The sequence below is a fragment of the Oenanthe melanoleuca genome, chromosome 1A (assembly GCF_029582105.1).
Source record: "Oenanthe melanoleuca isolate GR-GAL-2019-014 chromosome 1A, OMel1.0, whole genome shotgun sequence".
Lineage (NCBI taxonomy): Eukaryota > Metazoa > Chordata > Aves > Passeriformes > Muscicapidae > Oenanthe > Oenanthe melanoleuca.
In genome coordinates this window covers 13,675,960-13,698,114 of record NC_079334.1, presented here as the reverse complement: position 1 = coordinate 13,698,114, position 22,155 = coordinate 13,675,960, and the positions used below count along the sequence as shown (strand labels likewise).

At 40.4% G+C, this 22,155-nt stretch overlaps 1 protein-coding gene across 15 annotated transcripts in view; it reads left to right on the top strand.

The window, feature by feature from the left end:
• Window positions 1-22,155, top strand: part of SOX5 (SRY-box transcription factor 5) — a 608,434-nt gene that overhangs the window by 320,310 nt on the left and 265,969 nt on the right. For 3 of the 15 annotated variants that reach the window (XM_056508508.1, XM_056508489.1, XM_056508479.1), the window contains exon 1: window positions 3,142-3,326. The exons of 3 other annotated variants lie outside the window; for them this stretch is intronic. In XM_056508508.1, the coding sequence (XP_056364483.1) occupies window positions 3,289-3,326 (38 nt within the window). In that variant the 5' untranslated portion in view covers window positions 3,142-3,288. Of the gene's footprint in view, window positions 1-3,141; window positions 3,327-14,100; window positions 14,167-22,155 lie in introns of those variants that run through there. 9 more of the 15 variants (XM_056508591.1, XM_056508582.1, XM_056508499.1 and 6 more) reach the window with 5 other exon arrangements.

Below are 22,155 nucleotides of genomic sequence, written 5' to 3'. Positions count from 1 at the left end.
GATATGAGGTTAGAGCTGAATGCAGCTGATGTGCAGTCAAAATATGGTATTCCTGTTCTATCCAAATGTTGAGATTTCTACTTCTTTTAATAAAAAGCCGTCTTAATTTTCTTCCAGATGTGGCTTCTCTGTAGCTTCACTCTGTAAACTTTTCCCGAAGTCAAGCGTGAGGAAATAGAGGAAACAAAGCAAGAGCTGGGACAGAGGGAACAGCATTTATGGATGGGTAGTGGTGTATGAAGGGGAAAATGAAACACCAAGAAGGGGGCCCCAACAGAATGTGGATACAGAAATGAAGCCTGTTTTAAACAAAACAATGAAAGTAAAAAAATCTGTGGGGAAAAAAGCTTATATATATATGTATGTTTCATCAGCATAAGGGCTGTTGTCAACTGCGAGGCATGGGGGGGGGTCTTTGTTTTTCATGCTTTTGCTGTAGTTGACTGTGTCAACTTGGGCAAGTTACTAAGCCTGCCATCTCAGTTTCCTTATTAGAGGCCAAATTCTCTTACTAAGTAGCCTCCTACTCCACACAGAGATTTGCTGATTTGAATGGAGCCCCTGCAGAGCGAGATACTTTTCAATACAAATAAAGTTTTGGAATTGGCCCTAATTATATTTATTACCTGCAGAGGAGTAATGTGATACTTAACATGGTTTGAGACCCTCAGATGAAAGTATTTAGAATTGTTCTTTTTAATCATCTGCTGCCTTTTCAAAGTCTACTTCACGACTGTCCTAAAAGGCATAGCTACTAAAAAACAAATGAAAAATGCTTGTACATATTAACAGGTTTGTCAGGCTCCCATGAATGGACCTCTGTGGAAAATATTATTTGCTGGGGTCTACCAAAGGTTTACCCTGCCCCACAGTGAGGAGCCATTCGACCTCCATCATGCCAGAAGTTGACAGATTGTGTGTGGTTCGGCTCGGAGTGCCGTGGTGGTGGAAGGCAGGCTGGAGGCTGCCTTTGCAGATCCTTCTTTATGAACCATAACGACGGCGCCTTGGTGAAGTTGGGTGCAGTGTTTTGTTCCGTGTTGGGTCGGGTGCTCCTTGGTGATGATGCACAGAATTTGCAGGTGGGTTTGCTCCTCATGACTAAAGCAAGCAGCCCAGACTTCCAGCTGGTAATGCCTTTATACTAACACTGAATTGACTGGCCTCTGCATGAGCCTGCTGATTTCTAACATATGCACTGAGAGTGAAAAGCAGCAAATTAAACTGTGTAGCTGTTGGATATTGAAAATAATAAGCTTTTCTATTTGGCATTTTTCTGAAGCCAGTGGGCATGAAAATGTTGAAAGTTTTATGGATGTTCCGTGCATCTATGTGCATTTATGTGTATATATTTCAAAAATAAACTTGCTATCTTTGTGCCACTGGCAGGCAGGGATGAGAGAGGTGGCAATGGACCTAATCAAACTGTTGAGGGGTCAAAACCATGTGGATTTTAAAGGCCCTTAATGTCGTCCAGCTGCACATTAAAGGGGAGGGGGAAGAGAGAAAAGAATTAGGATAGAAAGAATGGGGTATACATACGTTGTCCTGTGTGGGTGTGTATGCACGTGTGTGTGAAAGAATAGGGAACCCAATTTTTTTCTCCTTTTATCTTTCCCCTCCCGCCCCTTACTGCAAGTTCAGTGCCAGGCTGGACACAGGCCGCGCAGACTATTGAGGCATTGTGCGCTCCGTTTCCAGAGTAGCCCCCGGCTAATCCCCGCGGCTCGGACGGGAATTTCCCCGCGGCATTCTCCCGGCCGCTGCCCCCTCTCCCCGCCGGGGCGGGCTCGGGAGCAGCGCTTCCCGCCGGAGCGGAGAGGGATGCGGGTGTCCCCGGGGCGGGATGCGGGGGCTGCCGGCTCCTCCGTTCCCTCGTGTCCGCGGCCCGTTACCTGCTCGCCTTCCTCGCCTGCCAGATTTTTATCTGGATAATTGGAAGTGCGGCGGAGGCTGCGCTCCGCCAGCCAGCCGAGGGGCTCTGCAGCCGCGCGTCGTCTACCTTGTTACCAGGGGTTGTCTGGGCAGGGGAAATGAGAGGGAGCCACGACCGAGGGACTTCTATTGCTCGCTCGGAGAGTGGGGGAAAAAAAAAAAAAGGGGAGGGTTGATTAAATAGAAAACGAGAAAAGCCCTAACAGATGAGCGGAAAGTTTATTTTTGTTGTTATTTGAACATCCGTGTGTGTGCGTTCATGTGCGCGCCCGCTGTTTTGGCATGTAGCTACCTTTTCCCTTGCATACAACAGGGCTGTTTGATGGAGTTTGGAGCTGAGGAAACTTTGGGTTTGTTGCCAGGACGGTTCGCAGAACTTTGTGGAAAGCAAAGCTTGAGACCGACAGAGTGAGTGACAAGTTGTTTACAGGTTTCCTTGAAGGGGCCTCTGCTATATTTCAATCTGTCAAAGTTGCTTTTCTTCCCTCAGAACAATGCCTGATTGTTGTGCGGGGTGTTTCTTTTTTTTTTTTTTTTTTTTGTTTGGTTTTTTTTTTTTTTTTGGTTGTTGTTTTTTTTTTTTGTTTTATGGGGGGTTGTTTTGGTTTTTATTTTTGTTGTTGTTTTTTGGGTTCTTTTTTGGGTTTTTTTGTTTGTTTTTCCCCCTACCCAAAGAGAGAGAGAAAGAGGGAGAAAGAAAGCGGGAGACCGGGAAGGGTAGGGGGAAAGGAATGAAAATTCTTCGAAGCACAAATGCCTTTGGTAACATTTTTATGTATTTAATCTCTTCTCCCCTATTTCAACTCCGAGAGTTGATAACTGTTTCAATTTAATCAGTCTGCTCTTGTTTTATCTTCTTTCTCCACTGATCTTCCTCAGCGTACGGGATTTGCTCCTGGTTTGCCGGTTTGGGTGGATTGTCGGACTGCTTTTCGTTTTCTTCCCCTCCTACTAACGCTCCCCCCCCACCACCCCGCCCGACTTTATCCCCTCCGCCCCTACACCCCTACACGTTTTTTTAGGACATTGAAGGAGTTGACTTTTCCCGTTTGGCGGCGGGCGAGCAGAATTAAAAGGAAAGGACAGGCCCCCGGAGGTCGCGCAGCGCGGCGGGGGGAGCTGCGCGATCATCCTGCTGCGAGCGCGCTGCCCCTTTAAGAGACTGGTCAAGGAGTCCTCGCTCAGAGCGAGTGAGCCGGGAGGGAGGGAGGGAGAGGGAGGGAGAGAGAGCGAGCGAGCGAGCGAGCGAGAGAGAAAATCAATCGGTTTAGAAGGTTTGGACTCACTTGACAGGTTCAGTTGGAGGCGACCATAGGTGGCTGCTGTGACAAAGGGAAATTGTGCTTTTCCAGCATGCTAACTGACCCTGATTTACCTCAGGAGTTTGAAAGGTGAGTCGAGTTGTTGGGGCGGGGGTGTGTGTATGTGTGTGGGGGTGTCTCTTCCCGCTTTTTTTTTTTTTTTTTTAATTCTGTTTCGTGTTTTGTTTGTTACTGTATTTTCTTATTCTTTTTTTTTTTTTTTTTTTTTTTTTTTTTTTTTTTTAATTTATCCGAGCACGCCTGTTCGAGCGCGTGTGCGCGGACGGGCAGCGGGCACACGGACACGCGGGGACGGGCGCGCAACTCCGGCGCTCGGCGGCAGGAGGCCGGGAGTTGCTCCCCCCGCGCCCGTCCGTGCTCCCCCCTCGCTCCCTCGGCTTCTCCAGTGTCAGTGACCAGGGTGGCGGGCGCCGACGAGCCCCCGGCCCCGGGCGGTGCGCCCGCGGTGCGCAGCTTTGTTCCGGGGCCGCGGAGGCTGCCGTGTCCTCCTCCTGCACACCCTCCCCTACCCCAGCCGGCCCGCCGAGACACCTTCCTGGCCAGAGCCTCCGCGCTGTTGCCCGGGGACTCCCCGGAAAGCAGTCAGAGGATGCCCGGTGGCGGCCAGGCGAGGGGTTCAACTTCAAACCTCAGGCTCCCGTCAAACTTGGGAAGCTGCTCTGCCGAGCACATGACCTTTTGTTGATCTAGCAGTAGCTATTCTTTTTAGGCAAGTTAACATCCCAGCGCTCCGTCAGGAGAACATCTTTCTGCCTGAGGAGGGAGGATAAAAATCCAAACAGAAAAATAAAGGAAAAAAGTTAAACTTTTGCCTCCAAGTTTGGCTGTCGCCTCTCTCGCAGAGTGTCAAGAGCAGGGTCTGGTTATGACGAGCGGGCTTCGAGTATGACGTAGATGTGCCTGTCTCCCCCTGCCCGAAACAGGAGCCTTCCCTGCTTGGAATTAAGTTTTTGCTGTCACTGGTGATGGCTTGTCACCTCCCAGAGTTTAGTCCTTATTTCATATGATCTGCTTCTCCTAAGATGTTTGGAAGCGTTTTCTCAGGCGCTTGTACATATGTCCATTGATGGTCCTGCATCCCTCCCCTCTATCTTCTCTTTTAAAGGTTATTAATAGCCCCTTGTGCGGCTGCAGTAAACAATCCAAACTTTCATTTCTGAGCAGTAAATGAAAGAATGCCAGGATATGCGTTACTGAGGTTTTTCTCATCTTCGTGAAAGCTACCTCCTGTATAAACATTTGGTTGTATCTGACTATGCAATACAAGCTAGGTGCTAGACCAGCTGGTTAAAAATATGCTAAGTCAAGCTGTTCATCGTTTAAACCTACTGAATTTGATAGTAAAGGCATGGAAAAGAAGGCAAGATAAAAACATTTTAAGTGGGCTGAGGAACACGCATGCAAAGAAAGGACAGGAAAGAACACTTGAATTAAAAGATCGGAGAAAATTAAAATTTGGAAATGCAGAAAAGAACTATTTTAACACTTTCAATCCTTGTTCTGAAACTAGAAGGCTTCCTTACTAGAAAGTGAAATTAGCTTGGATGCTGTATTCCGAGGTCGTCTTTAATGCAATTAATTTTCCAGACTTGGAATACTTGGCGTTTTTCTTTGGTTTGTTAGCATTACAATAATATAATAAAATTGGTTTTGTTCACGTGCACTGTATTAACTTATTTCAATTACCTGAGGAAACTGTTACTGTTTCTGATGTCAAATTTGATCTGGCATCATGATCTTGTATTTCTCTTTTTCATACAATCAATAGATTCAAGTACTTCATGTGCTTCACTGAGTTTATACGTAGAAATTTATAAGCAAGCAATTTTGATTATTCTTTGAACTTTGTGATGAGCACGATGCTTATAAACTCTCTGAAGCAGAATGAAGTCCTTTCATTTTCCTGCTGGGGGACTTCTTTTTAGCTGAAGTCTCTCTGCGTTATAAATACAAATATTTATATAAATTTTATATATAAACAAGTCATTTGGGGCAACTGTCATCCTTAGAATGAGCTTCTCTACTCTCTCTATTTTTTTTTTCCCCCCCTAGGCATACGTTTCATTTTCAGAGATCCCAGCTTTGCTCTTGTAAACATTCTAGTTAAATAATCAATACGCTGCTCTTCTTTTGCCATGCAGATAATAGCAAGCAGTACAAATGCGAAGCAATAAAAATGAACCTTAGGACATGCAATTTTTTTGAAAAAAATTTTAAACAGTTTTCCCTCTAGCTGAAATTGGAGATACAGACCAGTATCTTTGTTAATCATTACCATTTGTTTACATTGTGTGTGTTTGACTATAGTTGCACACACATACACAGACCCAGACTGTCCATGTAGTACAAGTGTGTTTGTCAGGGAGCAGCCGTTAGGACGCACTTTCTCTTGCACAGACATCCTCAGACCCACAAATGCCTGCAGAGTTGACGTGTGTATTTATGCACGATGCACAGATCACTGGGTTTCAGATGTTTATAGCAAGTTCTCTTCTTGGCTTCTCAGTCAACACAGTTCTTGGAGCACATTTCTGCAGTCACTTGGGGTCCAGCTTATCTGCATGTCCCACTTCAGTTCTGTTGCTATTATTCATCTCCCACTGTTCGTTTTTAAACTTGAATAGCAAATGACAAGGAGGTGAAGCTTTGTCAGGCAAAGTTATTTGCAGTTCAGATATCAGAGCATCCGTGTGTCTCTCAGGAGGTTGTTCCTCTTTCCTTGTTGTCTTTTGTGTGAGGTTTCAGTGTATCTCAGTAAACTGCAAGCACTTCAGAAACTTTCAGTCACCCCACCTGAATTCAGGGGACTTCTTTTCTGTGTCTGTGGCCATTAGCAGGGGGAATTTACGGCACACACTTAGAATGAAAATGATCCTCAGTATCAGACAAATATACGTTAATTAATTCATTCAGCATCACTGGTAAATTGCAGTAGGTTTTGTGAATTAACATGTGTAATTAATTACCATGCTAAAATTGCGAGGATTTTTGTTCTTTCCTGAGAAGTTTCTTGCACGCTTCTATTTCTGTTTGTGGTTGTTCAGCTTCTTGATTGAGAGGAACATCATAATGCGTACGGTGAGGGGGATGATGTTTGCAGCAACATTGTAGAGCGATATTATAACTGCAATCCACTCCATGTGTTACAGGGTAACTTCTGGGATGTACTGGGTGAGTGCCTGTGGCACCCTGAATTGGCTCTAAAGGTCTTGAAAAGAATAAGTCTTTTGTTGTTTGATTTCTCTCTCTCTCTCTCTCTCTTTTTTTTTTTTTTTTCCTATTTTTTTTTTTTTTTAAGTTCGGCCATTATACCTAGCTATAACTAACAAGTCTGGCCACTATAGAAATAAAGTTTTACTTCACCGAGGATAAGGTAGAGACAATGCAGCCCAAACCATCATGGACAGCTGGGAAATTTACAGAATGATAAAGACTCAGAAATGCCCAACATAAAGTTTTAATGTCTTAATAAAATCTGATTAATGAAAAATAGATAAAGTGACTGCTTAACAATATCCCTAGTGTATGGAATGTTCTTAAACCCAAATTAATTACTGCATATTTACATTTCTCTATAGACTGAGAGAGAGGCTATGCTAGGCATCCTGACAGAGTGACATCCTTTCTTTTTCATTATTTCCTTTACTTTTTTTTATTTTTTTTTTTAACACACCAGTTGAAGGTAAAGTGGTATCCAGTGCTTGCAAAAGAAGGATGGGTGGGTTAGTGCCTCTGTTGGAAAAAATGGCAGAGCTAGAAAAGACAAATCAAAAGACTCCCATCCTTCGGATAGGAGTAGTGGATTTGGGGACAGTAGAACAAGTTCAACATTTACAGTCACTGATAGTGTGCTCTTGGAATGTTCTCTGTTCTAGTGAATAGCTTGTAGGAAGGAAAGGCTCAAGGATGTAAAACAAGCCTCTGCTGGGAGGAAAAAAATATACTTAGCTGCTTTGCTGCTGCACTGCACGAGTCATTTCAGACTCCCACTGAATTTATTTTGGGGTTGTACCAACACTGTCAAATGGAGAAGTCATTTTCTTAAAAGGAAACTTTGCATATTCCTAAGTGCTTTTCTCAGCTAGTTACCCTAAAAGCTTTATTCTGCTGCATTTGCTGAGAATTTTGGAGAAAGAAAAATACCTTTCTATTACTCAGCTTGCTCAGAATGATGTCCCACTCTCCTAAAATCTACCTGTAGAAGAAGATTCTTTCAGTTAAAAGATTAGTATTGAGCTGAATAGCTTTTAACTTCATTGAGATATTTTGGGAAAAGTACTTCATTGCTTAAGTTTATGGTTCTAGGCATCTGGGATTTGAAGAATAAATAGTGTCAGTGTAAAGTTACAGATACTAGTTTTTCGCAGTGAAAAAATTAACAGTTTTATTTCTCTGAGATAAGTCTAAAGGAATTAATGCATTTGCAGACTATTCATTAATCTCCTGCATGCACTAATTTAATTTGTTGTGCTTATGCTAGGAAGAAGTTGACTGCTACAGATTACAGATTTTAATGAACATTTCAATAATTTACCAGTTGCTGAAGTTGTGAACTAGTCTTGGAAGGCAAAAGCCCGAATGAGAGCTGGTGAGTGACACACCAGCCTGCACAATTTGAGTGTTGTATTCATTGCATTTGAATCAAATTGGGAGTTTGGCATTACTAATTCTGGGTGGCTGGCTCATCATATGCATTCAAGGAGTTAATTAAAACACACACAAACACATACACAGTCTCCCACCAAGCATCTTGCGGTGTTTATGTGCATAGTGTGTTTGATTGGTACCTTTACATAGGCGAGGAATTGTTTTTCCTTCTCTTTCTGTCCAGAGATCTTAAATATATAATTAGTTTACAAAATATTTACTACTTCTCAGGGAGCTTTAACGGGCTTTTATGGCTTTATCATTTAGGAGGCAGAGTATCTTGTTGAGTTACTTAAATGTGAAGCTCCCTGATAGGATAGATATATGTGTCTGTGCAATGTGATATATCTGTAGGTGTTTAAAATACACTTTAAACAATATTTATACAGGAAAAAAATCGTCTCCTTCCAAGGTACAGTTACAGTCTCTTCACATGCTTTTCATACTAGGCTTGAAATATAAGGTAACTTCATGTTTGTGTGAGGTACCTGTGCCTTCACAACTGTTGCAAAAGTCAGTCTGGCATCCTCTTGACATTCCATTTTATTTTATTTTATTTTATTAATTTCTTGCTCAGGCCTGGTTATAGCATAATGAACTCATAAGTGGAAGGGGAAAAATGTTGTTGTGTTTTACCTGTACACACTGGAAATATTCAATGCCTGTGAATTCTGCTACTGTAGTCAAGAGAAAAGAAGCACTCACAGCAATTAATCAATAGCTGTACTGCCTCTCTGATGATGGCAAGGAGTTTGTTTTTTAACAAGTAACATCCTTAAAAGCAAAGAGTATTTCCTGCTTAGAGTTTCTATGGATTTTTATCAAATGTGGTAAACATGTGAAGTCTCCTTCCTACAAAAGGTAAAATTATGTTGTACATGAGTATGTTAAAACCTACAAGGCTGCAAAGTAAGCAGATCTTTGTCACATTACTGAATTACCTAAACCAGAGCTTCTGGAACTTTTGAAAGGGGCTGTTTTTCTCTGGAGCTTTGGGTGATTCTGGCCAGTGGGTGAATACAAGCAGTTGTGGGGATTTATTGATGGCGTTTGTCCCGTTCCCATCTCCTCCTGCAGCCCCGTTGCCACAACACCACCATCATAAAGTTTTCAGCCACGCCCTTTGCCGAGATGAAGGTGCTGTCCCAGCTCTCCCACTCCCTCCGGAGAGGCTGCCTTACTTCAAAGTGGCGCTGCCCGGGCTGGGCACCAGCCTGAGCCCCGCCTGAGCGACACTGCTTGTTGCCTCTGCGCCACACCCTGCTATGCCAGCTGGGAAGCCAGGAGTCTCCAAAAGTTGTTCCTGAGCCCTCATGTCCTTGTGACAGCATGAAATTCTGTGTGCAGTAGTTGTTGGGAGACCACAAATTTAGGTTCTGGAAGAATTTTAGTGAGCAAGCGCTGCTTGCAGGGGCCGTTGGACTTGAAAAGAATGTGAGAAGTGAATGGAAATGGTGAGGTGTACAGTAGTAATTTAGAGAAGCTGCCGTCGTTTTTTAGGATAGGTGCAAAATTTATTTATTTAATTGTTTTAAATAGATAAGAAGGAAGCGTTGAATTCCATTTGCTACAATTATCAGATGTTAATATGAAGTTCAGATGCTTCCCATGGTATTGGGGGAGCTGCTTGTTTTGAAAGAAATTGGCAAACATTTTTCAATGTCCTAGATTTCATCTGGCTTGGCACTTCTCTTCTACTTGTCCTTTTGTCACCTCATTTAAAGAAAAAAAAATTATTTCCAACACAATGATATTATTTTTGACTTGTGGAACTCAGAGGTAAAGTGAAAATGAGGAAGAGCTTGCAGCTCGCTCTGTAAGTTTGAAATGGCATTGACCTTGTTTCCCTTAAAAGTACTGTGGAATTAATCAGGCAGCATTTCTCATTTCTCAAATTGTATTTATATTTTCCTAGTTTTTAAATTTGTATTTAGTATTCAAAATTTTCATACTTCTGTTTTTTTAAAGACGAAGTATTGAAATTAATTTTGGCATATGCTTTTTGAGATTTATAATAATTTTATTTTGTTTTGCCTTGTAGTTCTGGTTTTGTGTTTTTTCAACTTCATATAGATTGTCTTAAGGTTTTTTTTTTGTTTTTTTTTTTTCCTAGTATGTGGGTGTCTGACTGCTATTTGACCTAAAAGTACCATTAAATGTTGCCTTAGTGCAAATTTTCTTTGTGATAATATTATAGTCTTATTACTACTCATTTGTTTTTGTCATAGCATAATTCTGTTACATTTGGGGGAAAAAATATAAGCAGAGTGAATTGATATTTAATTTTCTTGTGTGAATACTCAAAATTCTTTTTAGTGGTGAGGAACTTGTGGAAGAGTCATGTGCTATTTTTGTAGTTAAGAGCATTGCCTACATCTAGTGCTTCTCATGGACCTTTGTAGCTCTAGAGAAAAAAGCCCTATCAATGTACTTCATGTAAAGAGAAACACATAGAGTTTGTCATCTTGGTTTCTTTGGTGCTGGGCTTATTTAAGAATGTGGGAATGAAAAAACTGACCCAAGTTTCATTGGTTTATCTCAGAGGTTAGGCGTTGGCAAAGTTAATGCATCTGACAGTGAGCTGGACTTACTCGCCATTGCCAGCTCAATAGATTATAGAAGACCAAAACTAAAGAAAATATTAATGGTTTGAAACAATTTTTGATGCTGTTATTATTTTTTTAACCTTAGTTATGTGAAAATATTTCATCCAAAATTTTTTTCCATTTAAAACAGCGAGCCTCCCAAAATCCAGGAGTGTGTGTACCCATCTGCACAGACACGTTTGTGTTTGCCCTCTGTGGTTTGGAATGTCTCTCTGCTGGGTTGCGTTAATAGACTACACTTCAGTAGAGTGGGATGAAGCTAAAATTCATCACAGTCTGAAAGACCAAAGTGAATCTCCGCACAATGTTTTTATAAATTTGGAAGTATTTCTTGATTTAAGAGGATGCCTAATGAAGGGCAAGAATCATACTGTCCTCTCACCTTTAGGAGTGGCGTGCCTGAGTTAGGACTAAAGCACTTCAGTGGAGCTTTGTGCTGGGGTGGGAGCTGTAGTTCTGAGTGCTGTATTAGACTTCAGAAAAGTCTTCCAGATAAATTCCCTTAGTATCCTTATTGCATTCACTTCGTAAAACAAGACTGAAAACATTTTCTCCCAAGAATTCGTCAGGTTTCTGTTCATAGGGTTTTATCCCTAAATTTTGATACCATGGCCTCACCGGGGCAGAGGCTTTTTTGAATAGACATGAGATGTGTGGGAAGGTGATGGTTGGTAGGGCAGAGGGAAAGATGTTCTTACCCGTTTTGCATGTCTGTTAACAAACTGGGTCGTTTTGCTGTGTTGTGTTTACATGACTTGTTCCTGGTCTGGTGTGAAGTGTGAATCACCAAAACATGATGATTATTAAAAAAAAAAAAAATAGGCTAAATGAAACATAACTGAAATAGAACTGAAAGGCTAAATGAAATCGAGTGAAAACAGAACATGCAACATTATTCTTTTGGTACAGCTTCCTTCTGCAGTTGCTGAGTAAAGCCAAATAGCTTTTTTTTTTCCATGTGTGTTAAAAATATCTAGGCTTTTGAATTTGAATATAACAGGGACACGGAAAATACATTTCCCTCTTCAGGTTCAGGCTTTGATTTGTTTTTTGCTCCTGGGTTTTGGACACTGAAGTAGAAATTTATGGTGTGTTTTAAAGAAGGCTACTGGTTCTCATCTTTGTCAAAACCCCATAACATCGAGCTGATTCTGGTTGCACAACTGAGATTAGGATTTGGCAGAATTTCTCAGTGACAGGCTCTCCTCCTTTACTTATGTTTTTTAAGTTCTGCTCACTTTTTCTGTTCTTGCCTAAAGTCTGAAATGAATTGTGTGAGTCAGGAATGCACATTAGGTGTTTGCATGAAATACCAGACAAAGTGTAGGGAAAATGCTGTGCCACTCTCAAGTAAGCAATGCATCTGTTTTATAGATAATATTCATGTGTATTAGTGTCATTGATTTAGTGTGTTTTTGTAGAGTGCAAGCATCCTGAATCAGGACCCCATTATGCTTGTCACTGTACAAACACAAAAAAAGAAGGTTTCTTTCCATTCCACAGAGCAGCCTTTGTGCTTAGAGCTTAGAGTAATATAAATGTGTCTTTGTATGGGGAAAATTCAGAAACAGGGAGTAGGTAAGAGATCCCTAGCATGGTTCATGAATGAGATTTCAGTCCTGAGGCCATGCTTAACAATTTATAAATTGAACAATATATGTGTATGGGTATTCTCTCTCTTTTTTTTTTTTCCAGACGCATGTATGTAGAAGTTGCTTTACTGTTAGAAGTGCTGATATTATTAATAATAGATTCATGCTTCCTGTAAAGTCTTTTGATTAGGAATTCAGAGCATTTGGTAAGCACTGATATACAAATCATGAAGATTTCTGTGCTTTTTAGATTGAGAATCGAGATTAGCCTCAACCTATAGATAAGTAAACTGAGGAATGCTGTCACAAAAGCTTTTGCGCGTGAGGGTTTAAAAAGACACTGACATTGACACTTTTAACTTCAAGATACCCTCCTTTTCCTTCCTGAGATCCTAGGAACTGCAAATTACAGTTTTCTCTCTGTCCAACTATAATTCTAAAGATCTCATTCTAGCAAGATGAACTATAGTATTCAAATCGCTGAAGTATGTAAAATAGGGACTATGGAGTATAATTAATAAAAAAAATTAAAGAAATGTTTGCAGCCACAGTTGTATCATTGAGGGCTGGGAGGGAATACTGTCTGTAGACCCTCCAGTTATCTGAGTGTGCTGGATTTGGATTACTGGAGTCTGGCAGCAGTGCCCACTGTGTTTAAGCAGCAATTTGGGAAACAGTGTGTGCTACAAACAGGTAAACTTCAGTCCTGGAGAACAGTTAACATCTTCAGCCATATGTGCCAGAGTTGTCATATGTTATTATAAGGTGAGTCCAGGCAAAAGTTGTTCACATGGAGAGTATTAATGTGAGGAACTCCACTGCAAGTGGCAGTGTAGGCAGCCACAGTGAGCAAACCAACCAACTAGCCTAAAAGCAAAAAACCTCACTGCAGAACACAAAATGTAGTGTGATTCCTACCCAGATGTTTGGCGTCTGCTTTTTAAATGAGATCCAAAATGAAGGAAATTATACAGGGTTATTAAAAGGGAGGAATTATTTTCTTATTCACACTTAAAGTTCTTCTAATCCGTTTCGGTGGTTTTCTTGTTTCTAGCTGCATGCTCGGTAAGAGTAGAGCTGAAATGCTGAGGTCTACAGGTAGCTTTACATCTAGGCTGTGTTGCATCCTTTACTACATGCTGTTGAGAAAATGAGTATAAACTAAGGTAGTCCTGGGTGAATTTCATCTCTCTTGCCTTTGAATATCACGACTAAGCTGTTAAATTATTCTCTTTGATAAGCTTTTTAAGAGCAACATTACTTTGAAGATAATGGATTGTGATCAGGCTAATTCCATAGTCTTTCCCTCGTAGTTTTTCAGCAGTGTGTTCACAAAGACCTATTTTGTGATAGGACCAGTCAAGGCATCCTTTAAAAAAGTACCCATTCATTCTGAGTGTTTGGACTCAGTAGCACTGGAGTTCAGTGTCAGGTCCTAAAAATGTAGGCCTAATTAATTACCGTCCTGCTCAACTCTCTGAAAAAAAAGGCTGGTATTCTTCACCCCAGTGCACCACGATGGCATGAAACAGTGACTCATGGGCTGATCACTGAGCAGAATCCTGACTTTTCTTAACCTGCAGCAAACTTCCATGGTTTGCAATGTCACCAGAGTTTCTAAAGAATCAGGAGGAATTTCTGCAGGCTTCAGCAAATCTGGGGATTTCGGGAGTTCTGTGTTGCTGTGCTTTGATGACAGGTTAACTATCTTTCTCTCCTAAACATGGATGCTTGCCTGGCAGATTAGAATGGTCTGAATGTCCATGATGAAAATGTACCTGAATTATGCCAGAGCTAACATCTGGACCTTAGCAGACTTGGCTCTGCACAGAAAATCAATCTTTGTTTTGAAATGGTGTGTTTCCTAATGTACTAATTCCCAGTTGTGGTCACCAAGGCCTATAGAGAGACTGCTTCACAAAAATGCCTTATTCCAAATATATATTTGTTTGATAACCCCAGTTTTCAAAAGTGTGACCTCTGTTAATTTGTCACCAGGCAAATTATTGTCACCTGTTCACTGATTCCATGAGAAGCCCAGGCAGCCAGCAGAGCCCCATGCTGGTAAGCATTTCTGGTTTTGCTGTTTGTGGTAGTAAGCAACCCACTCAGAAATTGACCAAGATACCTGCAACTGAGGGGAAGTGCATGAGTTGTCTGGTGTACCAAGAACAGGTTTATCTTGTCTGGAACTGATTCCTCTAGAGCCACTGAGCCTATCTTATATTTACTTTTTAAATAAGCTAAATGGTTATCAGATTAGAAAGACAAAGTCTTTCTCTTAGAATTACCTACAGAATTTCCCGCTAGATGTTTCTTAGAAAGATGAAAACAAGATGAATGGAGTTTCTGCTGTTGTATTTGGGTAGAATTTAATGTGGAAGCCTGTGTTTTTAAAAGCTGCTGTAAACACTCAGAGTGTAACACAGCATTATTTTAGAAAGAGATAAATACGATAGCTTTTTACACACATGTGCAGTCTATTGAAAGGCCGTCCAAAGCATTGATACCAATTTACGATGATCTTTTTCCTTGGTTATACATCTGGGAGGTATTAGCTGAACATTTTGAGGAGAGCTGTGAATACCTTAGTTGCCAGTTGTCTAAAGTGCAGCTAATGATTGCTTCAGTGCCAGTGTTTTGATGGCTAGAACCTAGGCCTGAATATGAATACAAAGAACCCTGTCTAAAAAAAATGTGTGTGCGCACACACTTTTTATACAAAACAGATTTCAACCATCTGCTTGGCACTTAGCTTTGCAACTATAAGCTCTGATATGAAAGGGAACACTGTCCAGATTATGAAGGGTATCACTTTCACTGGCACCTTAGAAAAATCCCAGTGTTTTTGAAAGCTTGTTTGTCCAGTGGTTTTCTTCAGTGGAATAATGAAAACAACACCCTTAGCCAAAATTTTGTGCCTTCCATTGTTTCTCTGATGGCAGCATCTCCCTTACCCTTGCAAAATACATTTTGTAGTGAGGAAAAGTTTCTGTTCCGCACCTTAGCATTTCCAAGTGTATCAGAGGAGCTTAGATGAGTGGCCCTTGGAACTGACACCCCAGATGGTTTATGACACAAAGCACTGTTTGCTTAGGAATACGTTGTATAGCAGAGTCTGTTGCCCAAGCACTGCAGAGCGTGTCAAATCAGCATGGAAGTTAATGGACCAAAAGCTCTTCTGAATTTAACACTTTCCCATTTGATCGGAATTTACAGCTTTAAATCAGGACCACAGTCTTCCTTTAGTGGTGCAGTGGTGGAAAGTAAAGTTGATAGCATAAATTACAGGAATATAATACAATCACTTCGATCCAGTTCATCTGTTTAAAGGCTGAGAATGAATGAGACCAACTAAAACCTTTGGTAAAGCCCTATTTATGAAATATATAGCTATATAAAATAAATTTTGTAAGTTAGGAGATTTAGGTATGTGGGAATTTGGTACTCTGACCAGTTCATGTTTTACTTTAAAGTTAAGCAGAGGAAGATCCACCATACGAGAAAAATAATCTCTGGAGCTTTCACTCTTTGTTAGCAATTGTCCTTAAAATATGCAGGACAAAGCAGTTTCTTCTTTCCTTTTCTTCTTCAAAAGTCCTTCTTTGAACGACTGGATAATATTTTCCTTTAGGTGCATGTTTGGAAAAAGATGGCAAAAATGCAACCTCCTGCATGTAACAAAGCCTCTGTGTTTCACCATCCATTTAGTGCCATGTCATATTAATCCTGCATTGTTAACACCTTTGGACAGGGCTGAAGGTTCCTTGCTGCTGTGTCTAGAGAGCTGCTTATGTCAGTTCATAATGTTTCTGGATGCTTTCCTCAGTAAATGTACTTCTGATTTATAAGCAGGGCTGGGTTGTTTGCCTCCAAGATGATAGGAGGGTGAACAAAAGGTCTGATTGATATTTATGTTCTCATTTTATAAAAATTCATTTTTTGTATGTTATGTGGTCTCAAGAAAGTGCTGCTTTAAACTATTACATTTTATTGGCTTGAGTCTGGCTTTTTATGGAGAAGAGTTGAGATGCTGAAAGACAGATCAAGTTGGATTTCTATGGATAAAACGATGATAATATTGAAAACTAAAAAGCTTCTGCATAGTTTTAGTTGAATCATGATGTGCGGACAGCAAAAGTCCGAGTCTTTAAAAAATGTGTGTGAAATAAGCCTTAACAGTATTAATGTTTTTAGTCCCAGCAAGAAAATGGCCTTACAGCCCTCTGTATTATACCCATCCTTTCTCTTCCTCAGCTGTTTCTCTTTCACATTCTCCCCACATGCAGTCGGATCTGCTTTCTACATTTTTATGAGGAGTCCTGTTATTCTCCCAGGTATGGATTAAAACAATAACCTGTTAAGTTTAAAGAAATTCTGAAGACCTCTAAATGATGATCCAGATAGAAAGAAAGGCAGTTCTCCCACCATGGTATCACCATGCCTCCCTATAGCAACTCTGCTGGAGCTACTTAACCATCTATTAATGACGCAGTTCTTCATGTTGCATGCCATAAAATGGGTCTCTTCAGGAGTGGGAAATAGCAGCCTATCTGCCTTTGAGCATTAATGATTGCACAAGAAAAGGCTCCTGTATTCAGGGATGGGGGAGAAGAAACTCTGTAAAAAACCAGTTTTGAGTGAATTCATAATGAGACCTTTGCTGTTCAGCCTTCGTGTTCTTTGAAATTTTAGAGGGGAAAGTTTTCTTAACCAAAGTCAACAGTTTGGTAATTTTCGTTGCTTCCCCTCCTCCCTGTAGGTAATATAGTCATATTTATTGTCAGTTTATTTTCTGTAGATTCCTCTAGTCCTCTGTGGTTGGAGGGAATTCTGGATGGCAAGGTAAATTAGAGATGGCAGTTGGTGTTGTGGGAGGAAGGGTTGAGAAAAGGAGGAGGCAGAGGGTAGGAGTATGCAGCTACAGTTTTTAAGCAACCTTCCAATTGTCCCTCTTTTTATTCAAATGGCAACTTTTTAAGCCAGACCCCTGAAATGTTTAATTTGACTTACACTGTTAAGGCTAAGTTGCCCCTATGCTCTGAATATAAGATGAGCAAATATCTTGCCCTCTCCCTTTTTTTTCTTTCTTCTCTTTTAAATTTCTTCTTTCGTTTCCATTACTGAAATTCTAGTTGTCTCTTTCTGGTCTCTTTGTGTTGGTTTTAAAAAAACTGCTGCATTCCATCACCCTTCCAACTAAGTCTAGCCATCTGACCTATGGAAAGCTTGAGATGGAGAGAGGATGGTTTCAGAGGAGGATGCTCTTGGTATGTCTGTGATTTTCAGTGAGTTCGGCGTTACCATCAGGTTACAGTTGCATCTGCATTAAAGCTGTGTGCGAATGACCAGGTTTAATGGTTGAACTTCAACTCTCTTTGTGGCCTGTCTTTTCATATCCCCAAATAAAAGTGAGCTTTCCACTATGCAAGTGCCAAATGGCAATGGAGTATCAGCCTGCCAGTTTCTTTGACTGTGTACCTCCAGCTTATGAGGGAAAACAAGGTCAGGCATATGTCAGAGCCGGACTTTGGAAATCCCTTGGAGCATTAAACGCTACTTGTGCCCTCCAGGAAGCTCTAGATAGATAACTAATTTGAAAGACTCCAGAAAAAAAGTTGTCTCCTACATTTCAAAGGCTAAATAATGTAGCAATGGGGAAGAAATACACCCAGAACTCTTTCTTTGAAGATCATTTATTGCAACAAACCAAGCCTTTTTATGTTCTAAACTTAACCCAAAACAAGGACGCACTGGCCACCTGCCACTGTGGTGTTGCTGTTCACACATCCTTTTTACCCAGTCAGCTTTTTGATCACCTGGTGTCCACACGTGTCCCCAACCAATCACTGCCCCATGCATGAGGTGACCACATGCCAGCCGTGCAACCCGTTCTCTGGTTATGACTTGTTTTGTACTTCGCTGCTAGCTGAACCTTTCTCAGAATGCTTTCTGTTGCTCACCAGAAGTGAACAGGATTTCTTATCTCCCACAACGTAACATCTGTACTTTCAAATATTCTGATGTTATATTTAACATTGAAAGTACGAGGAAGGAATTGGGCATATGTGTAGGAAGAGTACATGATTTTCGTAAAGAAATATGAAATTGTTTGGGAAAGCATTGCATGTGAGCCAGCAAGTACAAAGCACTTGGGAGTCCTTTTAGAAATATGGGACACTTTTATGTTTTTTTAATTGCTTGGCTCGTGCATCCAGTCTCCTTGTAAAAACACCACTTCCATGGGGATTTTGGGAAAAAATGAGAGCTCACTTTTTGCTGTCCGTATTTTTTATCTGTACAAAACATCAAAGTGAGTGGCTGAAATAAATTGTTTGCTTTTTTTAAGCCCCATATCAGGTAGAGTTCAATAAAGCAAGACAAGTGCATTGTAACTGAGAACTGTTGTGCAGATGACTTGTTTTTCCTTTGAGATGAAAACAACCCAGGTGAATATGAGGCTCTGTGTAGCACCAGGGGTGGGTCTTGTATTGTGTTTTTTAAAAACGCTTAGGGAGAGTAACAGGTAAACATTTAATTTCACTAGGTGCCTGTGTCAGTCCAGTTTTCAGCTCTCATGGGCAGTTTTAGAAAAGAGAACAAGGACTAAGTAAGTCCAGAGAGCAGTGTTTGCTTCCACCTCCTAAGCTTTTATTACTGGCTCTCGGTAGCTCTGGGTAGTGGGAACATCTCGGGAAGTTTGTTCTTCCTCTCCCTTTGCAATATCGTGGTGTGAATAAACAGAGGCTGTGCTTGTCACTTGGCCTCCTTGCACAAACCTCACATTCATGTGCAGTCGTGAGGCTCTGTCCAGCTCCCACTGAAAACAATTGTGAGGCTCTCATTGACTTAGCTTGGGTGTTGGATTGGGCCCATTAGACGGGAAGAAAATAAAGTGGAAGTGTTGTTAATGACGCCTATTGATGCTTTTCCTGGCACAGAGTACTGCAGATAATTGTTTCTAGATGAAATGCAGTTGTATCTAAGTATTACATTTATTAGCTTTTCAAAGGAGGGATAACCAAAGTGGACATATGGGGTATTTGAAGTGTGATTGTGTGAAACTAAGATAATTTCAGGAGAATAGCTTAAGTTGCAGGATATGTGTGATGCCCTTTGTATCCAAGATGTGGGATTGTGGAATTTATTTTGCATGCACTGGTTCTCACTGAAAAGAAACACAGAATACAAATATATAGTCATATTTAGAATATATGGGGAGTGCAGCCTCACTGCTGTAGACTTCAAGACCTGTTAATCAGGCCTGATAGTGATGTGATCTCTGGAAATACTTCAGTTAAGTAGGTTTAATCCTTATTAACACTAAGTTGCTTGAAACCATTTTGGGTAAAGTCTGGGAAGGAATACAGTAGATTGAAAACATAAATAAAAGCCTGCCCTGTTAGGCTTTGAGCAACTTTGATTCCTTTGAAGTTCTGTTGGTTTTGGACTTGCTAAAACATCAGGCCACGAGCAAAAGAATTTGTACCTCATCTTCATATTTTTCTGCTATGATTTTCAGTGTCATTTTCACATTAAAATGGGGCATTACTTATGTTTCTGGTGTAACTTAGGTATTTCCCCAGCCGTCACCATGGCTTGGTTAAGACATGTGAGACTGGAAGATTAAACAGTCTTTTTTTTTTTTAAACCATATTCTGGAGTGTTCAGGTTAAATGATGTATGTAGTTTCTCCAGGTTTTGGAATGTTTCCTGTTGACTTCAGTGTGATTTAGCTGTGGATGACTGTGATCCAGAGATGTTGCATTTAAAGGCTGTAAGAGTGGCGAAAAGGATAATGCAACATAGTTCCTTGTGTAATGGAGAAGCAAGAAAGAGAAGAAGCTTTATTTAAAGAAAACTACACGTATATAAAGGGTAGTTCGTGCAAAATAAAATAGAAAAGACTCATTGGTCCAAGAAGGCAACACCTTCTCAAAAATGTGCTTTTGCAAAACATCACATCTCTCACGCATCCTGTTTAGTCATTGTTATAATTTCTTGACCTTGTAAAGGCCTGAGAAAGGCAAGGCCTCAAAGCTACTTTTTCCCTGGTTCCCAGTAGTATCCAACTACACAGAGCCTCTTAGTATCGCAGAGATGGGAGAGGGCAGTGCTTCTTTCAGTGCTTTGTTCTCATCCATCATGGGGGTGAAGGGAAGGAATGAAGTGGCAGGGCTTTTGAAGCTACTGTTCTTTGGAAACGTGTTTGAAGAACTATTATGGAAGATGGTGGTGAGGTTGTTCCTATTATTTGCATTGCATTGCCAAAACATTGTGCTCTTGTATGAGGTAATAGATGTGGTTGTGGTGATATTATGAAAACATTGGTTTGTTATGATGATTGCAAAAAAAATCCCAACTACATGGTAACGTATTTGTAATATTTTATTGAAGTGAAACATGGAAAATACAGCATAGCTTGGAGTTCCCTTGAAATAATTTCCTGTTTTGTGAATGAAGAAGCAATTGTGAAACACTGAAGTGGGTGTACATGACATCAGTTAAAGAATAGATTTTAGGACATTTCAGTGTAGCTTAGTTTTTTTGTTATTGTTTGTGTTTCTCTTGGTGTAGCATTGTTCAGTTTTTTTAGTATCCCTATTATGTGGTAATTCAGTTGGTAGTAGGATGTACTCTTACATGGCTAATAAGCCAAATTAGAATGCATATTTTTATTTTGTCCTATGAAATATAGGCAATATTACCTAAAAGATAACTGCTGCTGTTGTAGAGTCAGGAATGGGACATGGTTAACACCTAGCAAGTCATAAGTGGAGTCACTGAAGGATGTCCAAGTAGATTGATAGAGGCTAGACGACCACAGATGACCACTGCCAACATCTAGTCTTGAGGTAAGGCACTCAGAAAAGTAAACAGAAAGATTCATGCTGTCGCTTCACACACTCCAACTGGACAGGCTGAACTCATGGGTTTCCCAGTTATGCTGACTGAGAGGTTTGAATTTTTTTTTGTTTGTCTTTGGTTTTTTGGGTTTTTTTTTTGTTTCCTCTTTGTGTACACAGCCTTGTTTTGTTTCTTGCTTGATTTTAGGTAATGGACATTATTAAGGCTGAAAGCTTGGACCTGTTATGGATTTTTTTTTTCTTTTTAGTTTACTAGGGGCATGCAATTAGAGCAACACATTATGGCTGCGGCACTTGAGTATCCTAGGTGTATAAAATTACTTGTTATTCTACCTCGAAAATTTTATATGCCTGGTAAGTGTTGAGTATTTCAGTTCTAAAACTCTGCTTCATCTGCATTTGGGGTCTTCCATGGTGTTCAGATAATCAGGTCAGATCTCTAAATGTTTAGTTAGGATTTGTCTGCAAGAGAGCACCATAGGTGCTCCAGATAGGTGTTACCTGTTTGTATGAGGGATAGGTGCCAAAAGAGGTGCATTGGAATAGTATGTCACTGAACCAGAGAACCAGCACTGTTATTTGCTTCATCTTCCTTTTTTTGTGTGACTTTTTTCCCCTTTTTTTTTATTCTACATTGAAAAACACAAACATATTTATCATTCACAGAGCTAGAACTTCTACAATATTTTCTTACGGCCTCTTGGTAATGACATATCTCCTATAAAGCAGAGCAGGTTCTACAGCAGAGATGTAATGAATGACCACAGTCAGTGACTGTGATGTGCAATTGATTTCTGTTTTTTGAAAATATACTCTTGATAATTAGTAATTTGGCTGAACTACCCTATTCTTTTTTATATGGGTTGTGTACAGAAAGAGGCGTGATACATGTTATTACTCATATAGCTTTGTCAATAATGATACAAGCTATATAGATGTGAAAAATGGACTAGAAAAAATAATGGAAGAGAACTGAACTAAAATATTTTCCTTTAGGTAAATTGTGGCACTTTTTGGTGTGTTAAAAAAACCACAATCCCAGGATAATTATATCTAAAAAATCTCTAAATATGGTATAATCAAGCCAGTGGGGTACTTTTTCTGGGTGCCTCCTTTACCACATTGTGTAGTGATTTGACCAAATGTGCGGCATTACATTTATTCTGTGAAGAAAGTGATATTTGGG